We start from the raw sequence: 12,813 nt of genomic DNA, 5'->3' as shown, positions 1-12,813 counted from the left end.
CTTTCACATCCCTGAAGAATGCGTCTCTCCAGCATGTCACCAAGGGTCAGGTCAGGGTTCCACCATGACACTTAAAGATAATGAAACAATCCACTAATACCCTATTTCATGAGTAATGCCTTGTGATATCAGTGGCACATAAGATGGTTTACCTGAAACCTTTTTAGTGAAAAAGTAATATGTGAGATATTGGTAACATTATGTTGTGTTATGGACTTCTTGTGGTGGGAAAAATAATGAAGCTTATATGACTGAACAATGAAAACTGTACCATATGAATCACCTTAAAATAACAGCATAAGCTGCAGTTAAGGACAAGAAAAATTTGAAAGTTAAACCTACAGGGTGATACAGAATATAAAATATGTAATCTGTGAAGTAGGCTTAGTCTGCTATTCCACAAGCAACTGAGTAATCTTTCAGCATAACAGCTTGTAACCAACAGAAAGGTTTTGGTCTCTTTCTCTCTGTCTCCCCTCCCTTACAATGCCTTCACTTCTTCATTTCCACTGCTTTTGGAAAAGGAGAATATGATCATGCTTCTCTGGAACTTGCTCCTGGACGTGTAGGGTTTTTGATGACCTCACATAAACAACTTCATCAGAAAACATCAGATTTTATTTTTCCTTTTGTTGGGGTAATCTATCATGTCAATGGCTAAAGTGGATTACAGAAGGATTTGACAAAGTATAAGTTAGTAAGCAGCAAAGAAGGGACACAGGAGATTCTTTCATGGAGGCTAAATTTGTTATGGTCATGTCATGCACTCTTTAGGATTCATTTAGGTAACTGTGGGCTTCCTATTGGATTTGAAGAGCATTAAAACATAAACAAGTATCCTCTGTAACATAAGCAGCATCTAGTTTGAGACACATAGCTAAGAATAACTTTTTTTCTTTCTTTTTTTCAAGGAAATAATTTACCAGAATGTAACTATTTAGATAACTTACCCAAAAAATGTTGTCATATGATTCAGGAAGTTCTATATTTTAAAGAACAAGTTTATCTCCCTGATAGCAGGGATATGCATTTGTGATGTGGAAGAACAGTATACCATTGTCTGCAGTTTTGGCCTCTAGCATCCCAGAAAAATGGCCTGAATGACCATGGCTCTATTAGCTGTTCTTCATATACTTCGTCAAACCTTACAGAAACGACTCAGATTTGTACTGATGTCAAAACTTTTCCAATTGCAACAATTGTGAAATGAAAAAACATTTCCTAGGCAACTTTTTGTACTACTGGTTTAAATGTTGACAGTGTCTGGGATGCACTCCAGGGTGAATTTTCTTCTGTATTTGGTGCCAGAATTGTTCTTGCCACTGCTGTCAGGCAGTCCAAAGGAGATTTGCAGGTTTACCAAAATAATCTTGTAATGGTTAACTTTCTTGAATGCTCCATTATCATGATCCAGTCCTTTATCCCGTTCTCTTCCTCACAATAGCCTTGAAGATCTGTCATGAAGCACCTCCCTTCAATTTCAACACTATATTTAATTTTCATACAGGGAGCATGAATTAGGTAGGTGTCAACACAGAAATTCAGAATGTAATGCGTTTGGGCTGTGGGTGGTGGCAGCTTTATATTGCTGTTAAATCATAAAATACAGAATTTCACGTTTTTATCTTTGGTCTTCCCTCAGTATTGCTGTAGTACTTGGAGACAAGGATTGCAGTGTTCTTTACTGTCAGGCTTTTGAAGTTGTTTCCAGAGTGTGTGTTGTAGTTTCCTCACTTACTTTGTTCTGTTTTGTCTTCTGGTTGTTATTTTGTGTTCCATGAGAGCCACTGGAATTTAATTGAACCCTTTAAAATTGGTAAGAGTAACATATGGAGCACTGATTTCTACCTTGGCGTGGTCTGCTCTGCTTCTGAACAGTTCTTACTCAGAGTTTGCATCTAAGCAGTCTTTTTTCTCCATTTGTATTGTGCAAAGTCAAGTTCAAAGCCTCAATTAGATAATTTGAGTATCTGTATTAATCAATAAATAATAGGCATACATGTTTTGTTTAAATATTTTAAAGGAAAAGAACCTTGTGGCCCACCCAAGATCTTAGATGCTAAAGTGGAGGAGAGTTCTGAAGTACCTATTTTAGAAGACACGTCACTATCACCAACAGATATTCAACAGCATCTATGGCAGGTTTCCACAGATATTGAAAACACTGAAGGGTATGTGTAGTACTTCATTCCTAAACAAACAAATTTCTTTCCAGGATTTATTTATCTATTTTTTTTAATTTGACAGCCAGTGTTGCTACTATGAAAATTATAAGTAAATTAAATAACCTGTGAACTTCTCTGGTACATTTAACAGAATTTTTGGTTTTGTGAAATACTCCTGAAATATGCCAGACTCCAGTTATGCATTTCAAAATTAAAACCACAGAATCTAATTAATTTCAGTAGTTCCACCCATAGTTTTAAATTTGGAAGTTTTAGAAGGGGAACGGGAATGTTGTGGTATTATCTTACTCTTTTAACTATACAGTTGAAAGACAAAAATGAGACCCTTTACTAGAGAATAATCCTGATGGCCAACATTTCTTTGTGTTCTATTTTGAGGCTTTGTATACTAAGTTGCAGCCGAGATTTGAATTGTTAACATGCTCATTTGCATAAAGCCAAGTTCTGTTCTACTGGGCCATAGTGTGGAGAATAAACAGTGCAATTTTTTACTAATCATTCTGCTGCATTTCTGAGAACCATTTTATGTGTAGAAGAATGAAGCAAGACCATATTGGATTTAAATCCAATAGCATTAAGACTTTACCAGCCTGTAGTTCTGCCATCTATGTGCTAAATAGGAACTCTTTGGAAATTTCTGGCCTCTTTCAAAATGTATCAAAATGTGATTTGCTTTTGGAGATGATGTGTTGTTATCATATTTTCCATCATCTGCCTTCCAGAAAATCTAATGCCAGAGTCCTCCCAAGGCAGGTGAGAATGATAGCCCTGTTCCTAAAATTTTCATTTAATGTGCAGTGTTTAGTATCAAGGATTAGTTGCATATGTTGTAATTTTCTTCTGAACAGTGAAACACATTCATGGCACAAGCTACAAAATGCTGATAAGGGGTATGAAGATGATATTACTACTAGCTAATATTAATTTTAAGACATATTGTGTATTTTCCCTCAAGGGTCACATTGTGCCCCCAGAGGCTTTTAATGTTAAATACTCAATTGCCAGAATAGGTCATAAATTTGAACTAGGAAGTTAGTATCACACTTTCATAAAAGTGCTCCCCTATTAATTTCATTGCTCTTTCTTTTGGTATGCATCTTCTGAGACATGTATGTAAACCAAATGCTTGCTCAGTAGATTTTTGTATTTATTGCTCCATTATTTTTGCATATAAACTGTGAGCCATACCCTGTGCAGTCTCCAATTGTTGTTCCATTGTATCTTTTTAAACTGTTGTATCCACAGAGATATGAGAGAAATGAAAAACCTTTTAAGTAAACTCAGGGAGACTATGCCTTTACCATTGAAAAATCAAGGTAAGTTTTGAATTTTCTCTATTTATTAAAAATTAAGATAATTTAAGGGTTTTCCTTCCTTTATATACAAAAAAAAAAAAAAAAAATCTAGGGTCCTTTTATGGAAAGTACAAAAAGAAAAATCTAGGCAAAATCTCTTCCCTGCTGATTCAGTGGAGCCAGAATCTAGTACGTGATCTTTGGCCTCTTGAGTTTCATATGAGATATTCTGGAATTTATAGATACAGATATAGATAAAATAATAGACTTTTCCTGGTGATGCAAAGGCAGGAGCAGAACTACTTCACAGTGTCTGGAGTCCTTCTTTCTCAAAAGTAATGAAGGTGCAGTTTGCACAGACTGTGACAGGGATCCTTGGATCCTTCTGAGTGATGAGATTTGCTTCACCTCTATAAGGCTTGTAGCTTCTGTGACCTGACATTGACTTTCTGTAGAAAAGCTACTTGCCCTGAGTCTGCCACCAGGCTGCTTTTCCCACAGACAGCTATCAGATAGCCCATAGAAATGCACAGGTGGGCAGGGTCTCCATCCTATGCATGTATTTAGCAATGGGCGTTCATTTTGTTGGCATGTTAAATACTCCACATCTACAGGCACACTCTGTTTGTGAGAACAGCATTAAGGTAATAATTTTTCTTTTTGATTTCTTCTTGATAATGGGTGTTCCTTAAATGTGGTGCGGTCTTTGCACAGTGGTAGCTGATGAAATGTACTGAATGTGTCCTAGATCTTATCCCTAGTAACTAAGCAGCCTGGCATTCATCATAATACACTAAGAGATTAATATAGAATGATTCTATTCATTATTCAAGTAAGATTTCATGGTAGGAGAGCTTGATTGAAAACTATGTTGAAAAGTGAAAGGGAATCACTAGTGATACAGATGTACCATTGTAAAGACTGGAAGAGTGATGAAAAGTCCAGGCTTAGTCTAGAAGAAAAGAGTGTGCTGGAAATAAGGAAGGGAAAGACAAATTAGGGACATATAATGCAAAGAGAAACTTGAATTTAGAAGAGAGATAAAGGCAGATAAAGGCATACAGAGTTCTTCTTTGTTGCCTGGTGTCAACACTGCCCTTCAACAATGACCAGAAAATCACTGCCCCTGTGCAGCAGGATAGGAAGAGCATCCTAGGGTTTTAAAACTCGGAGATGTCCCCCAGGATCAGGTAATCATTATCATTATTATGGAGATCCTGTTAATTAGCATTGTAAGACTCTCAAATGCAAAATTCAGGTTATTATTTTCTCTGTGCTCTATGGGATCTACCACGGAAAGGGTTGTCAAGCATAGGAATGAATGCCAGGGAGGTGGTGAGATGTTCAGGAAAGGGCAGTACCTGGCACTTAATGCCGTGTTCTGAAGATGTGGTGCTGATCAGTTTTGGGTTGGACTCAGTCTTAGACACATAAATGATTCTGTGATCATGTAGGTGCTGCTAGGACACATAAATGATAAAATCTCTTTTCTGTGCGTATGTGTACATTTTTCATCACAGATGATAGCAGCCTCCTAAACTTGACTCCCTATCCACTGGTAAGAAGACGGAAGCGAAGATTCTTTGGATTGTGTTGTCTTGTCTCAAGTTAGAAGATTAGGCACAGAAGCACCATGGAAATCATGACTTTGATTAAACCCCTATTATTTGACCACTGAAAAGATAAAAGTATAAAGTATATTTTCTACACTAGGCTATTCATTTTTGTCTTCTGCTCCATCCCCCTTTCCAAGTGAGAATTTTAATACTCTCAAATTATGGTGGTCAAAAAATGGCTGTGGAATAGATCTAGCATATTTAAGTATGTTTTGCATGCTTACTTTCAATCACTCAAAGAAGACACATGAATTATGATTAATATATAATTTTAGAGGGTTTTTTTAACTGTTTGAGCTGCAGCTAAAAGTTTGTGTGTAGTACAGTACTCTTACTAGTATCATATTAAAATCATACTCTAACAGTCTTCAAGCATAGCAAAAGAACATTTGATTATTCTCTCACAGTCTTTAAGCATAGGAAACTATTTAAGAGCAAAACTATTAAAGTTCTAAGACATTCAAACAATACTGTAACAGAATTTGTACAAAATCTCCAGTTGCTTTTTTTGTGCTCTCATTCATATTTAGTCTTCCACTGTATCTCAAGTTCAAAGCTTTATAGAAAAATATCTTAATTTATGATAAAAAAATAATATATGAAAATATATAGGACTTGTAAATACAGAGAAATCATAATATCTATAAACTGTACAATGCTTAGAAGCAACAAATTTCCTTTTCAGGCAATGGTATATCTACAAGCTTTTGAAAAAAATAAATAATTTATTAAAAGAAGGCCTATTAAAATAAACAATGTAAAACACAATGCCAACTCATTTTGTTGCCAGTAGAATTCAAAGCATGATGTCTGCATATCAAGTATTGATCTTATTGATCTTGTAAGGCATGCCAAAATTATCTCAGACTGTAAGATACTAAACGTTTTACATTGTTAATAAAGTTTTTTATTTAAATTAAATGTTGTCTTGTTTCTAGTTGTATTGCCACACTATGTATTTTTTTCTAATTTTGTTGTCAGAGTACTACAAAAATTTGTTACAATATTTCCATTTCAACAGGAATATTTACAAAGAGAGATTAAAAAAATATGCATGACTAAATTCTTTAAATAGCACCAAGAAAGGTAACTTCAATGTGTTTGAAGATTTCAGGTCATGAACTATTCTTAGGCATATATATTCCAAAGCATCTGAAATTGAGAGATTCCTACACACGCAAATTTTGTGAGAGCAAACAACATTTTTAAGAAGAATGGAATCGAAGTCCGCAGCACAATGTTTTTCTGAGTTAATTCCTTAAAGTTTTCTGCCCATTTCTCATGGACCTTGCACTCACTAATCAGAGCTCTTGTCCTTTACATTCAGCATTGGCATGTCTTCATGAGAAGTCTCAAAGCAATAGAGTCACTCTCTGATTCCATCCCCACAGATACGCTAGATTTTGCAACTGCTAGAACTTTGGAAAAACAGCTCCTGGTGTCTAATAACTATCGAAAATACTGTCTGCAAAACTGATCAGTAGTTACAATTAACCAATTAATTTTTTTCAGCATAAGTAAAAAAGAAAGACATTAATGCCAAAAAAAGTATGAATTGAAGACTGAATGTACAGTGATGCTATAAGAAAGGGGGAAAGAAAATTTCATACAAGATTTCTTTAGAAGTCCTGTTTTTTGGTACACACAGAGAATCAGATGGGCAGATAAAGCAGTGACCTTGTCTAATTCATTACCTGCCCATATATCATCACAAGGAATTTCATATGCCAAGTGACATGACAGCTCATATCTCTGTGTTTTAACCACATGTATTGCAATGGAATATTACTGAGACAAATGCATAAACATCTTAATATTACCAAACTCTTGACATCAGTCATGTCACAGTGAGTTCCCTACCTTCAGTGGTAAGTATCACATTCTGTGATAGACTTGAACATGTTGTCTTCAAAGCCCTTTGAGACTGCAGTGTATTAAAATGTACAATGATATGCATCCCTGTACCTTTTGTTGTTCTGGAAATTTTGGCAGTGTTTCTTCTTCCTCAGCTAAGACTGCTAAAATCTTTGTTCGTTTTGAAGCCTTTCTATAATTCTAAGCAATCTAGCATCTTACCTGAAGCCTTTTGTATTGCTACTAATCCTAATTAGAGACATGCTGTAATTCCCAAGCTCTATGGCCACTTAAGGAATATTGGTGCTCGAGGGTGAACGGAAGTTCTCCTAACAGACAGTGACATGAACCAAGTCCTGGTAAGTATCTGAATTGGTGTCAAGGGATAAAAATTGGTTTACTTAGGAATGTAGTGGATTATCTTTTACTACTTCAAAAGGAAATAAAAGTTTTTAAGCCCCAGAACATGATGTCAGTAAAAGATAAAAGTTAATGATATTACTACATTTTAGTTTAATGGAATACAGCAATGTAGGATCAAAGTTCAAAAGCTCCCTCAACAAAATGATATACAAATTATTTTGAGATTATTTAGAACTATTATTTACTTTCCAAGTACTTTGAAATACTTCACTTTAAACTCCTAAATGTGTGCAAACAAGCAATTCAGGGACAATACTGAGGGAGAATGCTTTCTAAATCCTTCTTGGAGTTTGAACATTTTAGTTGAAAGTGTTGTGAGTTAAAGGCACCATAATTACTTTGCAGGGTAGGAAGCAAGTAAAAATTCCTCTTCCCACCAAATATGTCATTTCACCAATTCTTTTTTTTTTTTTTTTAACTAAAACTTTGTGCAGCTCCAGCTTTTCAAATTCTTTATAGCCAGCTTCCACTGGTAGCACATTATTTTCACAGATATTTCATGTGAAAAAGATACCATTTTTTTAATGTGAAAAAAAATATTTCATGTGTCATAAATTACCAGTCTAAGAAATCAAATATCTGTGTACACTGTAAGGTCTACATTTTTCAGAGCAAAATCAAACTACAAGCTTACAGCAGTAGACAGCACACTAACACATGCGGCAGGTTGCATGTTAATTTAACCAAAATGAGAACTTGCCTTGCAAAATCAGCATTTTAATTTACATACTAGGTCCACGTATATCCAATACAACTCAGAAAATCTGTGTCAGAGAATGGGAGAAATACAATAACCAACTTCTATCCCATCTGAGGAATGAATATATGCAGTGGTGCATTAAATGCCTATTGGTCTCATATCCGTGTAATGGTGAAATTCCTTATTATTTCTATAAGAGATACCATACCTATTGTCCAGCTTCATGGACAAGAGGCAAGACAAGCTAAAGATACATCTTCTGCTTGTACTTAGTCGTAAGTTACTCCAGTCAATGAGGAGACTTGTAGCAGTATTTTGGGAAGTTTGTGGTCCTGTTTAATTCTAGGACCTTGAAGGCACTGACTGACTTGCAGGAAAAGTTAGCCTTTACCAAAGGCACAATCAACTTTCAGCACAATCAACCTTTTCTACTCCAAAAAGAACTGAGCTGGGCTAAATATAGGTTGGCAGGACATATTTTCTAGGGATCATGGTGTGGCAAAAGCTGTAATAATGACTTTTAACTGTTCTACAGCTAAATAATTCATCTCAAATCCAAAGCTGTTTTCCCTTAGATTCTGTTTTCTTGTAGCAGTTTTACAAAAGTAGCCCCAGCCATGTTTGAAGAGGTATGCCTTTATTCTTTAATTGGTGGTTGTACCCTCTAATGTAGTGTTTGGTTTTTTTCAACTTATGCTGTTCCCAGCGTATGCATAATCTGCTGTCCAGATCTAGCGTCATGTTGCCAGTTTTAGACATTTTCCACCCTGAACTCACTTGGCTTTGAACTTCCAGTCTCCATCTCACTAGTACTTTGAGCCTTTACCTTATCTTGTGTCATCTGTAAAATTTCTTGGAGTGGTATTTCTCTCACTTCCATTTTTTAAAAATGTATTAAGTATCAGTAGTAATGGGAATTCTAGTGTCCAAGAAAGCCCCTGTTTCTATTTGGCCAGTCCATTGCTGTCTAATGCAATGAGTCATTTGACCCATTATATGTACTCAGGTCCCTCTTCCAGAAGTTATTTCTAGCTCTTCTGGGACTGCAGTTCTTTGATGAAAACAAAGTTTCTACCAATTTTCAGCCTAAATCTACTCCTGGACAATTAATAACATATACAATGTGTTTCTCCCAGGTCAACTTTATTCTTTGTTAAAATTCTCTGATGGTCAAAATTCTGCCATGATATTTTATAAACTATTATGCTAGATTAAAGCCTCAGGAAAATACACAGTACAGACAAATAAGGATTAATCATTCCTTCACAGTACACTTTCTCAGTGGGACCAATATTTAGCTTACACATAAAACTAAACCATATCTTGAGTACATCTTGCTGAAGTTTAAATGAACACTACAAACAGTCTTTTTCAGATTTCTCTCCTTTATTGCTAGTATTTGAACTACAATGTTGCTTTTCTAGATAAACCTGTTCTTCTGGTCTTCTTTCTCAAATAATTTTTCCTTTTTCCCCCTCCTAATCTCTTTGGTTTCTTTATTCTTGTACCTCTTGTTTTCTGCTACCACCACCTCATTTCGTGTTTTTACCTAAATTCATCTTCATAGACTGTTATACTAGAATTTCTTGTGAGTAGTATAAAGGTACTGGCATTTTTACTACAGAAGCATTTTTGACGTATTTTTCTCTATTTACCCTTATCATTACTTATTGTGATTTGCATCTTAGAATTTCTGTTAATGCCTTTCTCAGGTACTATTGCCATGGGGCAGAGGCATTGTAGTAAGAGGCACCAAGCGTGTCTTTGCCCAAGAGAGTCTGTGATGTGTGGTAATTTTCACAAGGTAAGATAAGTTGGCTGCCTAAGACATGGCAATGCCAGTAAAACCTTTTAGCATCTTCAACACTGGCTCTACTGTGGAGACTTCAGAGCACAACTGAATCATCAGTTCAGTGAAAAAGTTTGGCATGTGTGCCATTCTGTTTTGCATACACAGAGGCTGTGTCCTTTTTTGACTGGGGAGAGATGACGTGAGGAGTTGCAAAAGATGATCTTCTAAAAATACATCCCAGGAGTTCCTAGAACTGATTGTTACATGAAACAGATAACATGCACCATGTCAGATTCATTACTCATGATACTTTTCAGAAGGGCCTGCAGCTATGACATTCTTTCCTGCTGTCAACTACAAAAGCACTGAGTAAATACAGAGTTCAATATGCATTATCTCAGCAGCTAAAAGAACATGACTGTAAATGTTATTAGTCCATTCCAAGTTCACAGCTAGATGCTGCAATTTTTTCTATCCATAATTGCATTATTGCAATTCTGAGCTATGATTCTTCAGTATGACTTATTTTTGAAAGGAAAAAGAAGCCAAAACCTTACCATTATAAAGCTGCATAATAATACTGCATCACAAAGAATTTATTTTTCTTTTTGTTCTACGACTTAAGTACCTATGGCTAAGATTTTTGTTTGTCCGTCATTTATGCTCCCTTGCAGAGTGCACAAGAACCAACACATACCATTGAAAAGAATACAACAGAGGAACTGCAGGAAATATTCAGGAAGGAGTCCTGAAAACAACACAAGTTGACGTTACCAAATGACTGAATTTTTAAAGTAATATTCCTACAAATTTCAATAGAAGTAGAGCTTGTAGTGGTAACACTATTGCCTTTTTGCCCAACCTGGAAATTAAACTTAAGATCATTTTAGTAAGGAGGTAAAATAAAAGGGGACCTTTATTTGAAGGCCTTCAGGAGCAGTTATGAAAAGATACCCACAAAAGCCCACCCCACCCCACAGGGGTGAGTACATTTTTATAGGTTTTAGGAAATTAGCATAACTGATAAAAAGCACTAATTAGGACAAGTGGTGACACAATTGCCCCCAGGTCAAGCCCCTTCTCTTGAGCCCTCCTTCAGCATTAGTTTTACCTTTTCCATGAGAATATTTCAATGAGTTGTTCTCAGCCTTGGTTCACAGGAAGAACCAACATAGTACCCTGTACCTGTTGGGGCTTGGAGCTCTGGAATTTATCTTTCTGCTTAGGGAAAGGCCATGGAGAACTGCTGGGAAAACTAACTACTAACACAATAGGTGACAATGTTACAAATATATGTGTAAAGAATACAGAGAACATATAAAAGGGAAAAAAAAAGGCAAAACCCAAATGGCATGAACACAGGAAATGAATATTAAATTACAATCAGCGATGTGCACACCGCTGTCCTCACACCGCAAAATTATGCTAGTAGCAGGTAAAAGTTTTCAGAAGTTTATGAAGATGGCAAGTATATTGTTAAAATGCCTCTAAAGACCATGAAAACTACTAAGCGTGGAAGCATAGTTTTGGCAGAATTTAAAGAGAAAAATATTCTTGAATTGTTGTTCAATGGTGCTCATCTGATATGTATTAAAAATAGGGTAATACCTGTTCAACAAAATTATTTGTGTTCAAAGGAGCTTTCAATTATTCTAGGTACATTGAAGAAATGTAAGTGCTCTAAACTGTGAAAGAGAGTGAAGGCCTTGTTTTCCTTGGAGTCTCACAAGTTGCAGAGAATGGTGAAGCTGTAGCTTTTGTGCTGTGAATGGTATTTCCCTTTGGCTATTTGCAAAACAAGAGCTTCCTTCAGTTTCAATTCAGCTGTTCCAGGCCTCGGTGCATTTTACAGCACAGTTTGTTTCCCAGTTTAGCAGCTCATTTGCCAGGGTGCACATTTTTCTTCCACTACCTGGGAAAGATGACTGAAGGAAACACCAAGTATCTGCTTTTGTTTCCTGTGCCTATTGCCAAAGACTGATTTGCATTTTTCAGAGTCTATTGTAAGGCAGGTTGTTGACTCTTCACTACTCTATGCATTTGCCATGCCCACGCCACATACTAACATGCTTTATTCTTGTCCTTCTTTCTGGAAATAGGCATTCCATTCTGTATCTGAGATAAGCTGACAGGGAATGGCACTCTTTATACTGGCATCACCTTTGTATTGCAAGAGCTTTGGAGGCTGCAGAGTAGCAGGGATGCAGTCACTACTACTTGGGGCCTGTAGAACAGCAGGAGTTATGCCAGGGTTAGCTTTCAAAAGTCTGATTCATGCAAAGTGAAGCTAATAACAACTGACATGAAGGAAGAAATAGTTTATCACCAGAAGTCTTGTTGTGACATCCGAACCTTTACATCTATGTTGAAGATGAAATGGCCATAACATTTTGTAAAAGAACAAAACCCAAGGAAAAAGGACTTTAAAAATTGATAGCTTTTGCTTGCTTCTGTTTATTTTCAGCTTGGTTATAGTGATCCTGCCAAAATAATGTGTAATTATGTTTCACAGTCTGTGACTAGATCAATTTTAGAAGATAATTTTGAAGGATTAATCTTTTTTAGCTTCTCATTGCTTATTCTTCTCCTCTCAGGACCTGAACACTGATTCATATTTGCACTTACTGATTAATGTATATAAACAGACTGTTGTGTAAAACATACATTTATTTAAAGGGTAATAGAAAATCTTACTTGAATTTACAAATTTGATGTAACCATTCTGACATTAAGCGTATTTCAGTTAATATCTTTCTAAACAAAAGCTTGTGAACTGAAATTTACCACATCCTACTGTAAAGGATTTCAAACACAATCACAACTGAATTAAGAATAAGGTGAAGAAGTAGTCACATGGTTTAGTATTAATAAACCTGAAATAGAAAAGCAGGTTTTTTTCATATAATGGTCCATCTAATGATCTGATGCACTAATGTATTCTAATAGA

At 35.8% G+C, this 12,813-nt stretch overlaps 1 protein-coding gene across 2 annotated transcripts in view; it reads left to right on the top strand.

Annotated features, from left to right (window-relative positions):
* RGS7BP (regulator of G protein signaling 7 binding protein) overlaps positions 1–5,296 on the top strand; it is a 33,739-nt gene extending 28,443 nt beyond the window's left edge. Inside the window, exons 4-6 of one of the 2 annotated variants that reach the window (XM_054282295.1) lie at positions 2,024–2,171; positions 3,432–3,502; positions 5,002–5,296. In XM_054282295.1, the coding sequence (XP_054138270.1) occupies positions 2,024–2,171; positions 3,432–3,502; positions 5,002–5,093 (311 nt within the window). In that variant the 3' untranslated portion in view covers positions 5,094–5,296. The other variant, XM_054282286.1, reaches the window with a different exon arrangement.
* The last annotated feature ends 7,517 nt before the right edge of the window (positions 5,297–12,813 follow it).

The sequence above is a fragment of the Melozone crissalis genome, unplaced genomic scaffold (genome assembly GCF_028551555.1).
Source record: "Melozone crissalis strain CALT ecotype California unplaced genomic scaffold, PUWL_Pcris_2 ptg000005l_1, whole genome shotgun sequence".
NCBI lineage: Eukaryota > Metazoa > Chordata > Aves > Passeriformes > Passerellidae > Melozone > Melozone crissalis.
This window is presented reverse-complemented; position numbering and strand designations above follow the sequence as displayed.